Here is a 19,489-nt window from a genome sequence, read left to right as displayed (position 1 = left end):
AAAAAAACACATTAAAATTACACAGTATGGTATGTGGAAAATACAAAAAAACAACATATAATAGTAAATCGATAATATCATATAAAAACACATACTATAACGAAAAAATCTGAAATAACTGCATCATAGTTTATTTATGTTGAAAAAAAAAAAAAAAAAAATGGTATAGTATTTCAATAAATATGATAAATTACATTTTAACATATTCAATTATAAAATAATAGTAGCCTATCCTATGCAATAACACATGTCAAATAAAAAGTGTGACACAATATCATGAAAATTCAAAGTAGGTTATGTGAAGAAAAATATATGGATACCAGAATACCACTATACTTGACCTGATAGTAATTTTGTAACAACTGTGAGTGTTTGAGACTATATGCTCTACATGTATACTTTACATGCTGGTTTTTTCAGATATGTAATAGTTTCATAACAAAGATGATGCAACCTATTGCTTTATGCAATTGTACTGCTGGCACAGTAAGAGGACACGATAGGTTGAGCAGGCCATTCACTTAGGCAAGGACAGCGAACACGAAGGAAAGTCACTGTGGGATTTCAAATATCTTGTCTTTATTGAGTGTGAAACCAAAGCCGGTGCACTCATTCAACTCACTCTGTAGCCTGTGTGTTTAAAAGAGGGCTCAGGGCAGGCCACAAGGTCGTAAACCGGTTGGGGGAGGGAAAGGGAAAAGGAGGAGCTAGTCTCACTGATCTCTTCCTCCTCTTTCTACACCCACAGGCACAGAGCACATGGTTGCCTGGTTTTGAAACCAACCTCCAATAGAAGGCCGATGGTATAGGGAGATCAGAAGTGTCATGGTGGTGCAAGGCATGTGCGCCTGTGCAGTCCCTCCCCCTGTCAAACGCAGCAGAAACAGGGAAGCAGAATGTAAGCCTGTGAATGTTGTGTGTGTGGAGGAGAATAGGGGGACTTGCGGCTGATGTGTTAAAGGAATTATCACAATGGAGTGACGGTTTTTGAGAGGAAAGAGGGAATAGAAGAGCTTTCTGGCTATGGTTTGAACAAGGTAAGATGAGATAGTCTGAGACCTTGTAGAAATGAGGAAGATGACCTGTATGTATGAAGGTAATATGGGTTGTTGGATTTCCTGGTTATCCTAGGACTAGATAGCTTATCTCTTCCTCCATATGCTAAACTGAAAAGGATGAAAAAGGACAAGGGTTTTACAAATATACAAATATTTAAAAGCAGGACACAGTTTGATCATGTTTACCTCACGTAGTCAGCACTTCTTCATTGGTTCAACAATATTTAGGATAGGCCTACAGATCAAATAAAGGAAGTCTTGTTCTTACATTTTTCTATTAAACCTTGGACGTGAGGTCTATTAGACATTAAAACTGTTATTTGACACTTCTCTATAAAAACACAATATCTGCAATAAAATAGTAATAGCAGCCAAATGTGTCGGTGTAGTATGAATGAACGTTTACAATTTGATTATGGTTTGAGTGGAGCAAGTCCTTCACAATAGCACTTGGGATGTAGTTGTATTACATTGCTTCACATTGATATGCCTTTGACGTGTCTGTTTATGTCCCAACCACATGGGTCTTTTTATTGTAGCAGTGTGTCAGTGTGTGAAAGGTCAGGCATCGCTTCGAGAGGCAGAAAACAGGGACACTTGGAAGGTCGTACTCAGCAACACTATGTAACACTATTAGCCCTGCTATGGTGTATTTACTGAAACTTAATTTAAATATGTTTGATATAATGTGTTAGAAAAACACTAATCCTGAAACACTTTTAATCTTTGCTAGCTTTTTGTCCCTAGGGATGGCACAGTTAGCAATAGGTCCAGACTAAAAACACTCAAACTATTATTGGATGGATGGCTGTGAAAGTTGTTGTTAGCATGCTAACATGTTAAATACAAGATGGCTTAACAATAAAGTGGTAAACATGGTAAACATTACAGATAAACACCTTCATTCAAATGTTATTATCATTAGCATATTAGCAGGTTGAACTTGCTAACATGGGGGTAAGCTGCTTTAGTTTGTGTGTTTGATAGAGCTGCACAATATGAGGAAAATATGCAATAACTACAATTCCAAGACACATTTTACAATGTTAAACACTACAACTATTCGGGGAAAAGTTGAAATGTCTTGTTACTCGAAGTTTAGCACAGACAAATAATGTATTAACATTTTTTAACACATTCATAGAGTTTTTGAAAATAAAAGGCTGATATTCCAATTTTAATAAAATATTATCTCAATAAAAACATGGGTATTTCACTATTTCCATTTTATTGAAGATTTGCAGTGTACTAATAAACTGTCCTATTTTGTGTCGGTTTTTAGATTGCGAGATCCGCATTTCCTGATTGACCTCATTCCAGGCTCCATTATGTCGCTGCTGACTCACGTACTGGCGTGCCTGTTCGGCATGGGCTCCTGGGTGGCCATCAACGGGATGTGGGTGGAGCTGCCTCTGGTCGTAACAGAGATCCCAGAGGGATGGTATCTGCCATCGTACCTCACAGTCCTCATCCAGATGGCCAACATAGGTCCCCTCTTCATCACTCTGATGCACCGCTTCCGCCCAGGGGTGCTAGATGAGCGTCCAGTCATCTACTGCATTGTAGGGTTGGGGATCGTTGCTACATTCCTGCTGGCTTTCTTTTGGAGGCAGACAATGACAATAGGGGGCTCTTTGCACAGTGTGCCCCTGCTGGTGTTAACCTTCTTGCTCTCTGTGGTGGACTGCACCTCCTCTGTAACATTTCTGCCTTTCATGATGCGACTGCGTCCACAGTACCTCACTACGTACTTCGTAGGTGAAGGCCTCAGTGGGCTGGTGCCTGCACTGGTGGCTCTCATTCAAGGTGTTGGGTTAGTCCACTGTCAGAATGCCACTTTGGCTGTGGTAGCCAATCAAACGGCTGATAATGCTACTATGGTTGGCAGTGGAGAACTGCAGGCCATCTACCAGCCAGCTCGATTCTCAGCCCAGGTGTTCTTCGTGTTCCTCAGTGTCATGATGGTTGTCTCCCTGGTAGCCTTCATCCTACTCAACCATCACCCATCTGTGGCTCGAGAGAGAAAGAATGACTTGTACTTCAGTGGGGATCTGGCTCCTGGCAAGAGAGAGCAAGGGTTGTCTCTGCACGCCCAGACACCAGAGCAGAAGCCTATGATCAGCCACCTGGAATCCAAAAGGGAAGCCAAGAGCTCTTTTGGGAAGGGGACGTATAGCAATCTGGAGGTGGTGTTCATCTTTGTTGTACTAGCGTGGGTCAATGCTCTGACCAATGCAATCCTTCCCTCAGTCCAGTCCTACTCCTGTCTGCCTTACGGGAACAAAGCCTACCATCTAGCTGCCACAATGGCAGCTGTAGCCAATCCAGTGGCCTGCTTCATTGCCATGTTTTTGCCGATTAGGTAAGAATAATTACTAGAACCATCTTGTTACCTAAAATTTGTATTTTATATAGAGGCTGAGATTTGTATGTCTCCTCCAGTAACATTGCATTTAAATAAATACAACTCAGTCATAATTGAAAATGCCTACTAGTTATCAATGCACTGGGAACACTTTTAGCATAATTTTTCAACGTGCCGGGTAGCCTATTAGACATTACTTTGTGAATCAAAACAAAACTACTATATTAGTTTTGGCTAATACACACAAATCTAATTGATACGTTTTTGTAAAATGTCATGGTTGTGGTTTAAATAAGTTTGGTTGTATTGAAGTTTAGCTTGATACAGGACAAGGGAGAACCTCCTTGGTTTGTCCATTCCTCTGCAGACTTTGTTGAACTTAATACTACGTCACCTGATTTCTTCCATTTATCATAGTTTGAACACGTTGCTCCTACAGGTCACTAGAGTTTGTTAAGCTTATAGCTTATGAAGCAAAGTGGATCAGTGTAAAAAACAACAACTCAGTTTTACCATGTATTCATTTTTTGTTTCCAGATCTCTCTTCTTCATGGGTTTCTTGACCATGTTTGGGACAGGATTCGGCGCCTACAACATGGCCATGGCTGCTCTTAGCCCTTGCCCCTTGCTGGTCCACAGTGCCTCTGGAACTGCAGTTATAGTAGGATTATTATTTCTAATGAAATTCACATAAAAGATGTGAAATATGTCACCTAATAGCTGTTAAATGTGGATGTCTTGTTCTGTCTTGTAAGTGCTACACCTAATAAAAGTATGAAAGTACATTATGCCTGTCATAATCACATGCATGGTCAGTTCTCAAACAACTTGAAGTGCTTTGTTATTTGCAGAATTACTCAACCTTGTTTGAGCTGATTAAGACAAAACTGTCAAAACTTGTTTGCCAATTGAACAGTAATTTGTTGCACACTGTATTTGCTTTTGATGGCTATGTTACTGCTATCAGGTTGATAGCCTTACACACTATTTAAGGTGAAAAAGCAACAGCAAGTGAACAGGGTACAAATTGACATGTCTTAGCATGGCTTTTTAAGAACCAATTTCAGTAATCAGTGTCCAAAAACTATAGTTTAGTATAGTAGCTTTTAAAAAGACGTATGGTTGGGCTTGTGGCCTATAAAATCAGAATGTCCTATGCTAGATATTTTTTAAACTAAGTTTTATTAGTTGTTCCTAACAAATACAAAGTTATTCACAATAAAACAGAGTAGACTGAAGGCTACAATAGCTACAAGAACATGTTTTGGGTTTGAGATTGTTGTAATGTGTTATATTGATACAGTGATACCTGTGTTGCAGGTGTTGGCCTGGATCCTCTTCGTCCTGTCGCTCTCCTACGTGAAGGTCACCATCGGGGTGATTCTCAGGGACGAGGGCCACAGCGCCCTCGTGTGGTGTGGAGCAGTGGTGCAGCTGGGCTCCATGCTTGGTGCTGTATCCATGTTCCCATTGGTCAGTGTCTATGGCCTTTTTAGGTCAGGTGATGCTTGCAACACCAAGTGTCCAATGTAGTGAAAAAATATGTTTAAGTTAAACACTGAAGAATCATTTGCGCTTATTGTAGATGCACTGAGCAGTATCACTCCCTGATGCCATTTAACTAATTTACTCTGATCAGTGTCGCTATATGGTAGATTTATTTTTCAAAAACAATATTTATTGACTTATGGAGTAACCTAAGCATTAAGCTGAAATTACAATATAAATGTATCATCACAGAAAACCATATTGTTGCTGAGCGTATTACAACTCCTTCTCAATTCAGAGGTTTAAAGCTAGTTTACTTGAATTGTTTTTATGATGTAAAAGTATAACTTATGGTAGTGTTGGTTTTAAAATGTGCCTTAGATTGACACTCTAAAAGATGTGTACTTGTTTTTGGTGTACATGCTTTGTACTGTATTTGTTACTTGTATGGAGAACCTGTTCAACAATACCAAATAAAACACGTGTTTTATTGCTGCATTATTTTGCATATCATTATAAAAATTCACTTTATCTTCAGTTGGCTGGAGAAGAAGACTTTATGCTCATGAGTTGAGGGGTTGATGTATGTATGTTAATTGTATTTGGTTAAAGTGACATTATTAAGAAAGATGTTGAAAAGGGGCAAATGTGTATACAAGATAAGAGGGGATTGTAAGATGAAACAATAGAAAAGAATAAAGACACTTCAATGGAATCAACAAAGTGTAACCCATTCCTCTTTCCCCCTTTTCTACACAGAACCATTCAAGTATTTTCCCATACTTAGATCGAGTCTCAATATATACTAATTAAAATGTTGCATTACACAACAGATCAGGAAACTCAGAAAAACATTGCAATATGTTCCAATAGATTTATGATTGCAAAGGGTTTGACTTCATCTCCGAGTTGATAATATCTATGAATCATTTTTGGACTGGTATACTCAGGGATTAAAACTGTAAAGTTAAATATCTATCTATCTATATCTATATATATATATTTAGGGTAATATGTTCCGAAATAATTGTCTATTTATTCTCAAATGAATGTACACACCAACACTTCACATTTGTATACACCTATATGCATTTTTATAGGAAATGTCAAGTCAAAACATCTTATTTATTTGAACAGTGGGTGTCTCTTATTCATGAGAAGACACTTATATATTCAAATTTAAATATACAAGTATTTTCGGTTTTCTTTGGTTTGCCATTGAGAGAAAAGGTGACTATACTTATAATACATAACAATTAAGAAATATTGGTGTGTGGTTACACCTATTTACCACCTATAAATACTGTCTCGCATAACATAGTAAAATAAGAAGGTTTATATTTGAAGCTATACATGGAGTCTTTATATGATTTGTAGTACGGTGGGGATCCTGCACAACTTTGACACTACCACTAGATGTCGCTGTATGATTAGAACATCTTCATGGGTAATTGAGGCGGAGTGCACATCTCAGCTGCAGTCGAGCTACAAGATTCTAGTGGTAGTAGAAGTAGACGTTTGATCTTTAGGACGTTTCGGAAGAATCCAAATGTGTTGGATCAAGTCACATTTGTTAAACAACTCATAAGAAAATATATGGGTTCAATAAAAATGTGATTTGGATGTTGTTTAAAATAAACAACGCTTTATATCCTAAATATAAAGTAATACTGAACATAAACATACACTTCTGGACCATTTTCACCTTGATATTGGATAATTGCTCAACCTCATTTTAGATGGAGGAATTCTGTATGTCTCTGGGGAGTTTTCCCAGGTCAACAGAGTCATGTCTTCATCATATCCTCCTCACACTAAATCACAGAGACAGTGTCTTATCCATGTAGGTGCATCAATGTGTGTGTGTGTGTGTGTGTGTGTGTGTGTGTGTGTGTGTGTGTGTGTGTGTGTGTGTGTGCGCGCGCGCGCGCGCGTGTGTGTGTGTGTGTGTGTGTGTGTGTGTGTGTGTGTGTGTGTGTGTGTGCGCGCGCGCGCGTGTGTGTGTGTGTGTGTGTGTGTGTGTGTGTGTGTGTGTGTGTGTGTGTGTGTGTGTGTGCGCGCGCGCGCGCGTGTGTGTGTGTGTGTGTGCGTGCGTGCGTGTGTGTGTGTGCTTACTCCTCTCCACAGGGAGAAATAGGAATGAGGAACTCATGGCCAGTCAGTCTGATTCAGATCCCATGGTTCCTCAGAGAACATCTGGGGTCATCATCATGTCCTGATGTCTCACACTTCACCTATGTTCCTTATCTCTTCCCGTGGCTTCTATGACTTATGGTGTGCTAAGCTTAAACGCAGCAGACTTGCTTGGAATTATAATTTAGCTCAAATATGAGGAGTCTTTCAAGATAATTTTTTTTTTCTTCTCATAAATGTCATATATAAGTCTCTTTAAGTATTGTGAAATTATACAAATGCACTGAGATAAAGACACTTGGACATTCTGCCTAATACAAATGTGGGTGGCAGGATGACACAACAGGAAACGTGTGAGAAAATGGGATTCCTTCTTATCTTTCTGCTTGCCTCTCTATTTCTCTCCTTCAGTCCAACTATTTCGATATCTCTCTTTCCCCAAGCTTCTTGTCTTCCTTGATTCACGCATATGGCAGACTTTGTGACCGTAATTTCAATTTAAAACACATGAGGGGAAATCCTAGCCCGCGCTGCTTTTTAATGGGCCGTCATGGGATTGGAGTATGCGGAGAATGATTGAATATTGTGTGAGAAGGCCAGGAACGATCACGTCTCGCCTTCCGTTATGCAATCGACCATTTGGGGGGGGGGGGAAGTCCAAAATGGTATGGCAGCGCANAAAATGTCTAAGTTGCTTCATGAATTAGTGTGATATATATTGAAGTAGCCTGTAGCTTTATCGACGTCTGCATGTAATCAACAACTGACTGCCAATCAATTTGATTGGCAGTCAGTTGTTGATTACATGCAGACGTCGATAAAGCTACAGGCTACTTCAATATATATCACACTAATTCATGAAGCAACTTAGACATTTTGATGTTCCGGACCTTTGCATGGGGAGGTTTTCTCTAACTGGACCTCGTTGCATTTTAGTTGAATACCCCTGGTATACTGTAGTATGTCGAAAATATGAAAAAAAAACTACAGTATAGTATATCGAAAATATGCAAATAATTACAAAGTACAGTGTCTCGAAATATGAAAAAAATAAAAAAGTCAAACATAAAGGTCCCATGTCATGCTTTTCTGGTTATTACCCGTCCCCTTGTGTGTTATGAAGGTTTTTCTGCATGTAAACGGTCTGCAGAGTCAAAAACCCTCAAAGTACACCCTGTAGGGAGTAAAACTCTAACACAGAAAAGACCTGTCTATGCTGACCCAGAACGCCTCGTTGGAGATTTCACTTTTTCCATTAGTTTCTTCCGGGAACCGCATGACGTCATGCGGTTCCCAGAACCAAAATGGACCAATCCGCGGAGCTCCTCACGCACCAGGACCTTTAGCGTACATTTTCAACTAACAGGGAGTCCCATTGACTTGCATAGAGCTCCCTGAAAGCTGGTAATAGACGAGTTGTGATCGCGGAGAAATGCTCACCGCAGACCCATTTTCACAGCGTTTATAAACCTTTTTCTTACTCAATATCAAGCCACACTTATTGTTTTTACTTCGGCTGTGAGTGTTTGTGTGTGCTCATGAGTTTCGCGCTGTCCCGCTGTATCGCCGACCCGGAAACCACACCAGTAAGCCAGATCATTTAGCAGCGAGCCTCGCAACGTCCCGACCAATAAGAGCACACTAGACTCTTAGGGAGGGGGGGGCAGGAGCTCCAACAAGCCGTTTAGGACAGAGAGTGAATACACATACAGAGATGCTGTATGAAAAACCAATGTGAGTTTGAAAAATTGCACAATATAAATCTATTTTAGTATACCTCAACAATGGAATTATGATCAGTAGAAATGGCCATGCCATGGGACCTTTAAACCAAATGACTGTGGCATCAGACATCTGAAACTTGCTCCAGAATGCCTTTCCACAAGCTTTCATTATTCTGTTATATTATTATCTAAAGACAGTCAAAGCAATACCTTTAGCCAAGGTTGTCAGCTATAAACGAGTATAGAGAACTGCCTCGTCAAGGCTGAGAATGTGAGAGGATCCGTGTTTTATAGCAGAATGCAAAATACACATTAATTGGCTTACAGTGTATTTTACTCTAGAGGGTCTCTTTTATTTGATAAGAAAAAGGTGACTATTGAATTTAGCATGTAATTAAGTTTCGCCTAAATCAATAATAATCAAACGACCCTAATGAAACTGCACGAAGTTCACATTTGGACTTTTTCTATCAATGAATGTTAATTTTAAGTTGCATCTAAAATACATATTGCATAGTGGAAAGAAGGGAATGTTGATACAATGCTGATCTTATAGAGTTGTATAAGATGACCATGGTTGCTAAGGACGAGGTAAAAAATGCAGTGGAAACCTGCGAGATCTGGTTGTAAAAATGTTTTTTTTCTCAAAGTTTGTAAATTGATCAATTTTTACTTTAATATTCAAGTCACTAAATTCTCATTATAAGCTTACACGTCTCAAATCCTCATCATTTAAAATCCCCTGTTTTCATTATATTAAATTAGACAAGATACCACTTACCTGTTTGTGTGAAAGGACGTGCAGAGGCAGCTCTCGTGAGGCTTTCTCTATTCAGAGGGACAACGGCACAGTGGCCTTCTGATGTAACTGTGTGTAGACTATGCATGCACTTTGAGTCTGGGGCTTTGTACTCTACAACTCTGGATCTCTGAAGCTGTGTCATGTGACTGCAGAGGGCTGAGCCAGGGGTCCAGTTTGGGAACCAATGTCCTCCGCAGCAGGGGTGGGTGGAGGAAGGGAGTGAGGATGTCAGAAAGGATATATGGAGGAGGAAAGAAGTGTAGAAAAAGTTTGCAAGAAAGAAAAGGAAACTGATGAGTCTACCAACATGAGAATGAAGGTTCTCTCCATTTTTCTAGAAGGAAAGTGGGGGCCGCTTAGCCAACCAGAAGATGACTTTGGACAGCTTTCTGTGATATCTGAGTGGGTGTTTGGTCAGGGTCAGTCTGGCTTTTGTTCAGCTCGAATTCCAGCCCAGATGAATGACCCCTGTTTGGCACCAACTTCATGGTTTTTCATTTAAGTGCCCTTGCACCCACCACCGGTGCCACATGTTCCATTCCTGAATAATAACATTTCTTTCCAGGCTTGTGACAGTAAAGTTAATCACTTTTGATTCAGTAAATAAATATGATTTGAGCTTTTCTTGATTGGGACTAACCAACAACGTGAATACCAAAACAATTACATGAACTAATGAGTACATTCTGATTTGTTGTTTGAGAATTGGCCCCAGAAATGTTTTGATTCAAACACCACATTAAAGCAAAGTTATCCGTTTGAATGAATTCAAATGTGTCTCTCAGAGATCAGTCACGCGATTGGTTTACATAAAAAGTCTCTGCTCTAAAAGCATGATGTTTGCATTATCCATTTAAACGGGCACTATAATGGTCATTTTCAAGTTCACCTTTGTATTTTGTGCCTCTAATGTGGAATGTCTGCATGCTTTAATGTTCAAAAAGGTCTTAATTTCTCTCATACTGCCAGTGCTGCAGCACCTCTTTTCACCCTCCGTTTTGAAAACAGAGCCCAGTCTGCTGGTTAGCTGAAAAGCTCTGTTGTGATTGGTAAACCGATGTCCCGCCCCTTAGCCTATCACGTACAATGTGTTGGAGGGCTAGCCTGAGTAGGAGTAGAAGGATTCCAATGGAGGTGTTTCAGGCAGGGGGGGGGGGGGGGGGGTGTGGGAGAGAAACTGACATTTTAGCCTTTGCAGACACGCACAAAAGCTTATACAGAACACTCCAGGAAAGGTAAACCCCAACAATCTTAATAGGGCCCTTTTAATTTATTATGCATTTTTATATTATACACATAATGTTCGAATCACACAGAAACATGTCTGCTGTTAAGTACATTTTATAACCACTGATTGCATGATCTCATCTATCCCCAAGATATTGCTTCATCTTAAGTGTATTTGTAAGCAAGCTTGTCATCCAGTCACAGGACAGTGTTGTTTTGATAAAACTGTTAGTCATGGTGAATATTTGTGTAGAAGTACAATACTCTGCTTTCTTTCCCCTAACTGCTGAGCTCTGTGTTTGAACAAATATGTCTGTGTTTTTGGAACTGCCAGTACGCTGAGAGTGAGTTTGAAAGATTCACTTGTTAGACATCAACCGGAGGGCAACATGAGCCGAGGATCCACGGAGTGAATTTGTACCGTAGAGAATTTACCTTTAAATAAGACACCAAACATAAGACTATGTACACCTGACCTTTATCCTTATTCTTATTATGGTGAAGAATTCTTGCAACGGAATCCTCTTCCTATTAAAAATGTATTTAAAAGTGTTATCATCAATATCTTTGGAATAACAATTGATAAAATGTAAATGTCTATTGTATGAATCTGTGACGAACCCAGTGCAAAACACTACCTCCCTCAGCAGCTCCCCTTATCTGTAAAGAGTTGTAGCTTCTTTTAGCCCCTTGTTTTGGTTTTGAAGCTGCAACTTTGTGGTTTTGGTTATTGCTATCATTACATAATCTTTGGCTATCAGCTTTCCGCAACAACAAAAGAAAAGCTTTGTTCCCAGTGTTTCTTTTAATATAAACTTAAATTATAAGTGATTGGTAAGGCCTATCTTTTAAAGTGTACAGTTACCTTAACTAAATACATGTGGAATGAAGGAACAACAGTTTACCTTGATGTTTCATTTGAACAAATTAGTAATCTGAGGAACATGTATACTGTACACTTACATTTAAACCAACTATGATGACGAGATGATTTGTTTAAAAAACACGATGGTGCTCAGGAGATCAGGTGGGTGGTAGTTACCTTTGTTGGTTACTGGCTTATGGATGCACAAACCAAAAATACATTGTGACATCACAAAGTGGCCAAAATCTGGACAGCTCATTTTCAGACAGGTTTTTATATAAATGGATCAGGACAAAAGGAGAGAATCTCTTTACACAGAGGGGACACATATTGATGTAGAAAATACATGAAAAGTGGAATTTGCATAAAATGTGATCTTTAAAATTCACTTATTGCATTAATAAGAAAATAAAGAAACACCAGCAACGCATATTAGTTAGCCAAACTGAACCATCGAACATAAATTGTGTTTTTTTGAATTGCGAGAGTTGGATTATTGGGACATCTGTCCAATAAAAAGAAGACCAATCATGGCAAATATTTTTTTGTCTTATTACAAAAAAGATTTTTTATACAAGTTGACATAAAAGTATTAGTGACATTCATCTACAGTTTCCCTAAATTGGACATTAGAAGTAGTGCTGGGTATAGAAACATTTACAGTACAGAAAGATCAGGGTGCATAGCGACACATGTGAAATCTGGTTATTGTTGTTTTTACATACAGTCAAATGTCCAACTTCTCCAAAACAGACGCATCGAGGCCAAGAGGAAAAGGTACTTCATAATGTAAAAACTTTTTTGTTTTACTTAAAAAATCTTTTTGACAAACTGCATAGACCAAATACAATTAGGTAAATAAGAATGTCTTCGACCTCAGGTAGATTTATCACAAACGTACACATAGAAATACAGTGACGTTACACTGCTGAAATATTAACTTCTTTATAATAGAACCGGAGTCAAAGCCAGGTAGTTTTTTCTCACTCAGGGAACATATTATTAGTAGTATTTTTTGATAAGAAAATGCATAATATTGGTAACTTCAAGAGTAAAACCTTGAAGGAAACAGATGTAGCGTCTATCAAGAAATATCTGACGATTTCTGACTGGAATCAAATCAGAGAACATCTGACAAAACCAAGACAGAAATAAAGAAAAATTAAATATACAGATTTTTTGGTAAAAAAAAATGAAAAAGCAAATGAATGGAATGGAGAAAACAAAAGGAGTCATACTTATCACCTTCCTTGCATTCTAAGGAAAAGTGATTTATCTAAACCATGACAAATGCCAGATTCCCCGCTTAGCAAAACAACCCATAAACAGCAGAAGGACACAGAAAAAAAGTGCATTTTTATGAAAATAATGTGCTAAACAAAATCATTCCCAGGACTGTTATAAAAGAAAACACCTCTACATGTTCACAGCAATGTTCCATACAAATACATCCAAAGGCAAAAACAATCCTGAAAAAATAATCTCTACGAAACAATGATGACCTGTCGTACTCCAGTGCATTCTTCATCATCACCAGTGTTGAAAACATCCGTACAATAAAAAACAATACAAAATACATAATTATTTTTAAAATGTGGTGTAGAAAAAAAAGACAAAAAAACCAATGTGGCCCTGCCAACAATGTAATCTCAATGGAATGAAAACAATATCACAAAGTTGAAGGACAGAATCATTTACCCTTCATTTATTTAGTTTTGGTATATGTGTTTTTGGACGCTAGTAGCGGCAGTACAAAACCTTTACATACAAATGTGTCCCTGTACAGTATGCCACTTTAACATCCCATTACTGCCCACGGACAAGTATTATTACCAAAAAAAATAAAAGGAATCTGATTAAAGCAAGGCCCTGGCTATCATGCAATAATCATCCATGCAGAACTTCGCCATGTCTACTCTCTAAATAATCAGATACTACTGTATGCAATGCAACAAAGAACAAAACAAATCTTTGTCTTGCATCCGGACTGACCTCATTTTTGTCCACAAAGAGCACACATGATCATCAAACAGATTTCTCAAACCTTCTCTGTTTCAGTTGGAGCTGATGCATCTGTTTTTGGCCCTTGGATGTCTTTATCACTCCGGTTTGTGACCCCAAGGCTGTGTTTGTGTTCAGCAGTGCAGCATACACAGGAGGCGGAGGTAATCATGTGGGTAACCTCTCAGCTTCGTCTACACGCAGCACAAGAATGAAAACAGGAAGAGCATTTTTTGTATCCAGTGAGATTTGTTTTGTATTTGAGATTTGCGAGATGGATGATGCAGCACATTTCCTTCAAAGTGATTGATTGTCTGACCTGTTGGCGAGGGTGTATTGTCCTCCCCTGGCGCAGTAAACTGTAGATCGGGGCTCAGAGCAGCGATGGAGCTCCTGGGACGGACGCAGCGGTCACCTGAGAAACTTCTGCGGAGTAACGCCTGAAGCAAGACGTGTGAGACTAGTTAGGGTTATACGTCTTAATGGCAGAATATAAGGGCCTATGCCCAAAAAAGGTTCGCACCACTGATCTAGTTTTTATTTTATATCCAATTTCATAGTGCATCTTGAAACTTTGCAATAAAAAAGAACTGCAATAAAGGAAGGTGGGTTGTACATGTAAACCTAAAGAAGTATTTATATTTCAAGATGCAATAACTTAACAAAAAAGGGGGACAGTGACAAAAAAAATAAAATAAATAGCACACATTGTACGGAAGCCCTGAAAGGCAAGAAAGAAAGAAAATATGGTAAAAAAAGGTTTAAATTAGGGAAGTTAGATAAATAGTTGTGGCAAAACAATTGTTCTACCTCTTTTTTATATATATGACAAAATAACATAGTTAAAAATGTTTCCTGTCTAAGTATTTCTTTTTCAACCGACAAAACTTTTCCGGCTGATCCACAGATGAAAAAAAACATTTAAGTAACTAATAAAGATTATCATAGCAACATTTTTTTTACCTGTTTTTAAGTCATAAACACAGGGTAAAAAACGATGTAGACAAGTATTAATAAGTCGGTACGATATTTTTACTTATTTGTCAGCCTCAGGGCTTCCGTACATTTGCTAGTTAAGTCCCCAAATCTTACAATGATAAATATTAAAAGTATGCTTATGGTCAAAACAATGTCTCAGAAGGAAGGTGATGTTTTGATATCAAAATACCACATATAGGAGCTGGATAAATGACAGGACGTAGCGTTTGGCTTGCCTTGCGTGTCAGGGGGCTGGTGGGGGCCGAGGCGCTGCTGTAGAGGCTGAGGCTGGAGTTGGACCTGCTGACAGTCAAACCCTTAGAAGTGCTTCCTCCAGGAGACAAGTACTTCTCCTTGATCTTCAGGTTGGTCCTGCCTTTCACTGTTGGCGACACAGCAGGGAGATTTAACAGGATGCAGCCACTCTCATTCCAAAATCAAAACCTCTCTATAAAAACTATAACTATAAACTATAGACGTCATGGAACACGCTGACATGTTTGAGCAGTTTTTATTATGTACCCTAATCATCTAAATATTCTACAACTATACTGTAAAATAGCATGGCACCAACGTAAAATAACAACCTAAGACAAAAACTGGATGTCTTGATATATTTGTAAAAAAATAATCTGATACCAAAAAGGTCTTAGGTTATGATCTGTTGTATGTGTGGAGAATAGATTGTGTAACAGAAGTAGATGTAGCTACCGTTCCGCCCCTCATTTGTTTTCCTAAATGCTGTTTGAGGCTTCAGGTTTGGCACTTTGCCATCACCATCTTGGTTTTTGGTAGCAAGAAGTGACTATATTTGGATAAGAGGATAAAGCTATAGGTGGGGAAATGCACTGCTACGCCTCTGTTCTGACTCTAAGTTTGCGGTATTAGAAACTTGTCAATTACAAGGAGGCCCTGTCCTAAAGCATGGCCTGCTTCAACATCTGTTTTAGTCTAAAGAGGACCATCATTTACCAAATGAACATCATGCTGTATTGAAGAGCACTTGAAACCAGCTATCGAGACAGTAAACTTATAAGGAACATATTTCATGTAAATCATGTGAATCATGTCTTCAATGACTGCTATACAATCAGATTTGTTTTTGTAACCAGTGATGTCGCCCCCTACTGGCCATTGAAAAGATTGCAAAGTTAAGACCTTTCAGCAGTGGCTTTACTTTTCCGTCCCAGAGGGACGTCCATTGGAGCAGTTAGTATCACTTTTAGTCAAGCCAGGTGCTGACGACTTGTCAAATAGCATTATAATATGAAATATAGTTTGCAAAAATAATTGGATTGGGAAGAAAAAACATGTTTTCTTGTTTATATTCACAATTTAGCAGCTTGTTTCAAATGTATTTGTGTATGGATGTTGCAACTGTACAGAGCTTTGGCAAAACTGTATGTAATTATGGTCATGCTAATGAAGCTATTGAATTGAATTGAGTGGTGTACTGACCTCTGCAGGGGTCATTCTTGACCAGGAACTCATCTAGAGCCGTCCAGCCCCCTCCCACCCTGACCATCAGTGTGCTACGCAGGATACGAACCATCCGCAACTGTTGGGATTCTCCAAACTGCAAATGAAAACATATTGTTAGTTACCGTTTTGGAAGCAGTTGTGGGCCTAGCATCTCATGTATTTGAATCATTGTGCTTTAGAAAATACTCACCCTGTATCTATTGGCACTTATTTGCTCCACTTGGAATCTCTTTGGACAGTTACACTGTGATACCTGTCGACTCACCTAAAGAGGGCAAAAGTACAGTGCCACAATAAATAAAACACTGTAATAAATCACGTGAATGTTTGTGTTTTCTTGTGTTTAAATTGTTCATACCTCTTCATTGATTTGATCTGCATCTAGTGTTCTCCTGTAGGGATCTCTGCTCGGGTGAAGCGCACTCACAAACTCATAGTAGTCAATGAAGCCGTCACTGTTCACGTCGAAGATGTGTGCCACTGCGTGCATCTCCAGAGAGTTGGTGGGAAATTCTACATGTGGAGGAGGAGATTATTGTATTACGTAGATATGTTAAAGCAACATTTGACTATAACACTGCTAGTATAAAAAAAAAAAATCCTTTGTAACAGAATTATTAAAAAACTCAGAATGTTCTTATTAAATAATGTTAATAGGCTGGAATACTGTTAAATGCCGTTTAAATCAGTATTATATCAAAAATATAGATACAAAATATGTCTATACAATGAATAACTAGGACAATGAACAAAATCCTGAAATATACAAATGAGGAAATAAATACAACAAAAATGTAATAAATCAGTAAGAAAATATAATAATAATTATTAAATGTGGAATCATGGGAGAAAGGTACTCCAAGTAGACTTTTGGAAACATCCTAAACATTTTTCTTTTATGTTTATACAAAAACAAAAGTTTTCAATGGACTCCTTTAAATATTTGTATTTGCATGTATTTATATATTTCTGCCATATTTATTTATTTAATAGACTTATTCTTGGATTAATGTGTTAATTTAATATTGACTTGAATGGCATTCCTTTTTTTTCTTTCGTTCATGTGTCAGCACGCTATCACTTTTTAAACTAATGTATTTTTGAATGTTATGTTAACTTCATGGGTCAAAACACTGCAGTGTACTGTACTGATGTATTACAATGAGTCTTACTAGAGTTAAGGACGTAATCAGCAAACTCCTTCTGGCTGATGCGTCCGTCCTCGTCCCGGTCGATGCTGCGGAACACGTCTAAGATCCGTGACTTCAGATGACTGATCCACAGCATGTAGCGCTTTCGCCAAATATTGAAGTCAAAGTTCGCAAATTCTTCCATCTGTCAAGAATTAAATTTTTTTTTAGAGAAATGAAATTCAAAGTAGTTTTCCTTTACTATAATGTGTACATTATAACTACAATAACCTCTTTGAGAGTTTGTTGTTGTTGCTCCAGGCGGTTTTGTCGGGCCACAGCCAGTAGCCACAGTTTCTGCCACTGACCAACCAGCTGACTGAGCTCTGGGGTATGGGGGTCCAGGTGCTCCAGGGGGATCGGTACGACAGGCTGCAGCTTCAGAGTGCTCCTCCTCTCTGGATGGAGAAAAAGCAACATGAGAGTCTGAGTTTCGTTGCTCAGGCAACTCATTTCAATGGCAGGGAGATAAAGAAAGTAACGGCTTTATATTGCAGAATGTAAACATAACGTTTTCTTTATTAGGCTTACTTGTGATTGGTCGTTTGCTGGGGGAAATCTGCAGTTTGGTAATGCTCTTGTGTTTACAGGCCTTTGTGGCATGTTCAACCTCTGGGAACTTCTTATTCAACTCCTCCATGAAAACCTGCAGAGATGAAGGATCAGTGATAACGTGGTACATCAAAGATGCTTCCGGACCCCTTCTGGTCCTTCCTTCCTGCAGCGGTCAGACTATGCAACCAGCACAGCTCTGTTTTCTCCCAGTATAAAACCCCTAACACACAACAACACGGACTCTATAACACCCCTTGCTGTTAAATACCAACCAACTATGTGCAATATGTGCTATTGTGCAATATATATATGCCGTTAATAACTGTGCAAGATATACCTGGCTGCTAAATCCTAAGATCTGTTACAGGATGTGTATTTTGTGTAACTTTTTATTTGTATTATATCTTTTATTATATCATAACTTTTTGTTTAGTTTTATTAATTTTTAATGCATGTAACATATGTAATATGTGACATTAAGCTGTCTGTGGCTCTTTTTCTGCTGTAACAACGTAAATCCCCCCTCTGTGGGACTAATAAAGGTATTCTGATTCTGATTCGGAAGTTCTCTCAACAGGGTGTGGCATAATGAAATGTACAATGTTATAGAAATCACATCAGTTTTATATTCATATCGTACCACATGCTGCTCGATCAGTTCTTGGTTTTGCTGGCATGTCTCAGGCGGAGGCTCTTGGTCTCTGAGGGTGAGGGCTTCCTCTGCGGAGGAGATCCAGTCCAGCAGCCTCTGCAGCTCCTCTCTTTCTGCCTGCAGCGCTGACAGAGTGGCCTGGATCTTCTGGCCCTGCTGCTGAGCCCAGGTCTGAACCTGATTCAGAAGACATGGAGGAGTTACACTAGATCCGTTCAGACTCTCAAAGGCACTGTTTTCAAATTAAGATATTAAAGTGGACCTATAGACCCTCCAGAAAAACGTGATTCTGCGATCGCAGAATTTACCGCATAATCAGCAAAATGGCGCAGATTTTTAAAAGGCCGCATATTTATCAAAAGGCCGCATTAATCCCCGCATTTTTCCACACAAAATTGAGAAGAAAAAAAGTTAACTCGTCTTGACGTGACGTCATCAGCTCGCGCATCACAAAATGTAAACAACACTGTATAGAGTGAACGTGTGGAGCTCAAACGATAGAGAAAACACCAAGACGAAAAAAATCTAATCCATCTCATTTACCGACGAACATTTCTACTAAAGACCGAACAAAAAGTGGGGGGAAACTATTCTGCACCCCGTGCAACTGTGTGTTGGAGCCATAGACTGTATATTGGTTGGAGCATAAGAGAAAATCGACGGTGAGCATCAACCTCCAAAACCTTTTCGAGCGCTACAAGAAACGAAGTGAGTAGCCTACAAGATTGAAGCTGGTCAGATAACGAACGAGTAAATTAAAACAGAATGAGGCGGAGAAGTGTGTGTGTGTGTGTGTGTGTGTGTGTGTGTGTGTGTGTGTAAGACAGCCCAATATTTTAAAAAATTGATATTCTTTTTCCTTGCATATTTTGCATATTTCGCTACTTTCCGCATATTTCGCAACTTCCCTCAATTTCACCGCATAAAATCACATAAAAACCCTGCATGTTTAATCGCATAATCAAGGAT

At 38.9% G+C, this 19,489-nt stretch overlaps 2 protein-coding genes across 3 annotated transcripts in view; one reads left to right on the top strand and one right to left on the bottom strand.

Annotated features, from left to right (window-relative positions):
* The first annotated feature begins 873 nt into the window (after nucleotides 1–873).
* Nucleotides 874–5,412, top strand: slc52a3-2b (solute carrier family 52 member 3-2b). The gene is made up of 4 exons (XM_010768736.1): nucleotides 874–1,037; nucleotides 2,341–3,420; nucleotides 3,961–4,084; nucleotides 4,744–5,412. Exons 2-4 carry the CDS (start codon nucleotides 2,387–2,389, stop codon nucleotides 4,954–4,956), a joined length of 1,371 nt encoding a protein of 456 aa, XP_010767038.1. The 5' UTR covers nucleotides 874–1,037; nucleotides 2,341–2,386; the 3' UTR covers nucleotides 4,957–5,412.
* Nucleotides 5,413–11,954: 6,542 nt separating this feature from the next.
* The window catches only part of macf1b (microtubule actin crosslinking factor 1b), a 45,445-nt gene continuing 37,910 nt past the window's right edge, over nucleotides 11,955–19,489 (bottom strand). For both annotated transcript variants that reach the window (XM_010768735.1, XM_010768734.1), the window contains exons 31-40: nucleotides 18,509–18,697; nucleotides 17,845–17,959; nucleotides 17,545–17,711; nucleotides 17,296–17,458; nucleotides 16,482–16,636; nucleotides 16,314–16,388; nucleotides 16,100–16,217; nucleotides 14,878–15,023; nucleotides 13,983–14,103; nucleotides 11,955–13,857 (exon numbers count right to left, since the gene is read on the bottom strand). In XM_010768735.1, coding sequence (XP_010767037.1) covers nucleotides 13,832–13,857; nucleotides 13,983–14,103; nucleotides 14,878–15,023; nucleotides 16,100–16,217; nucleotides 16,314–16,388; nucleotides 16,482–16,636; nucleotides 17,296–17,458; nucleotides 17,545–17,711; nucleotides 17,845–17,959; nucleotides 18,509–18,697 — 1,275 coding nt within the window. In that variant the 3' untranslated portion in view covers nucleotides 11,955–13,831. The remainder of the gene's footprint in view (nucleotides 13,858–13,982; nucleotides 14,104–14,877; nucleotides 15,024–16,099; nucleotides 16,218–16,313; nucleotides 16,389–16,481; nucleotides 16,637–17,295; nucleotides 17,459–17,544; nucleotides 17,712–17,844; nucleotides 17,960–18,508; nucleotides 18,698–19,489) is intronic.

Source organism: Notothenia coriiceps, unplaced genomic scaffold (genome assembly GCF_000735185.1).
Source record: "Notothenia coriiceps isolate Sejong01 unplaced genomic scaffold, NC01 NC01_scaffold00005972, whole genome shotgun sequence".
NCBI classification, from domain to species: Eukaryota; Metazoa; Chordata; class Actinopteri; order Perciformes; family Nototheniidae; genus Notothenia; species Notothenia coriiceps.
This window is presented reverse-complemented; position numbering and strand designations above follow the sequence as displayed.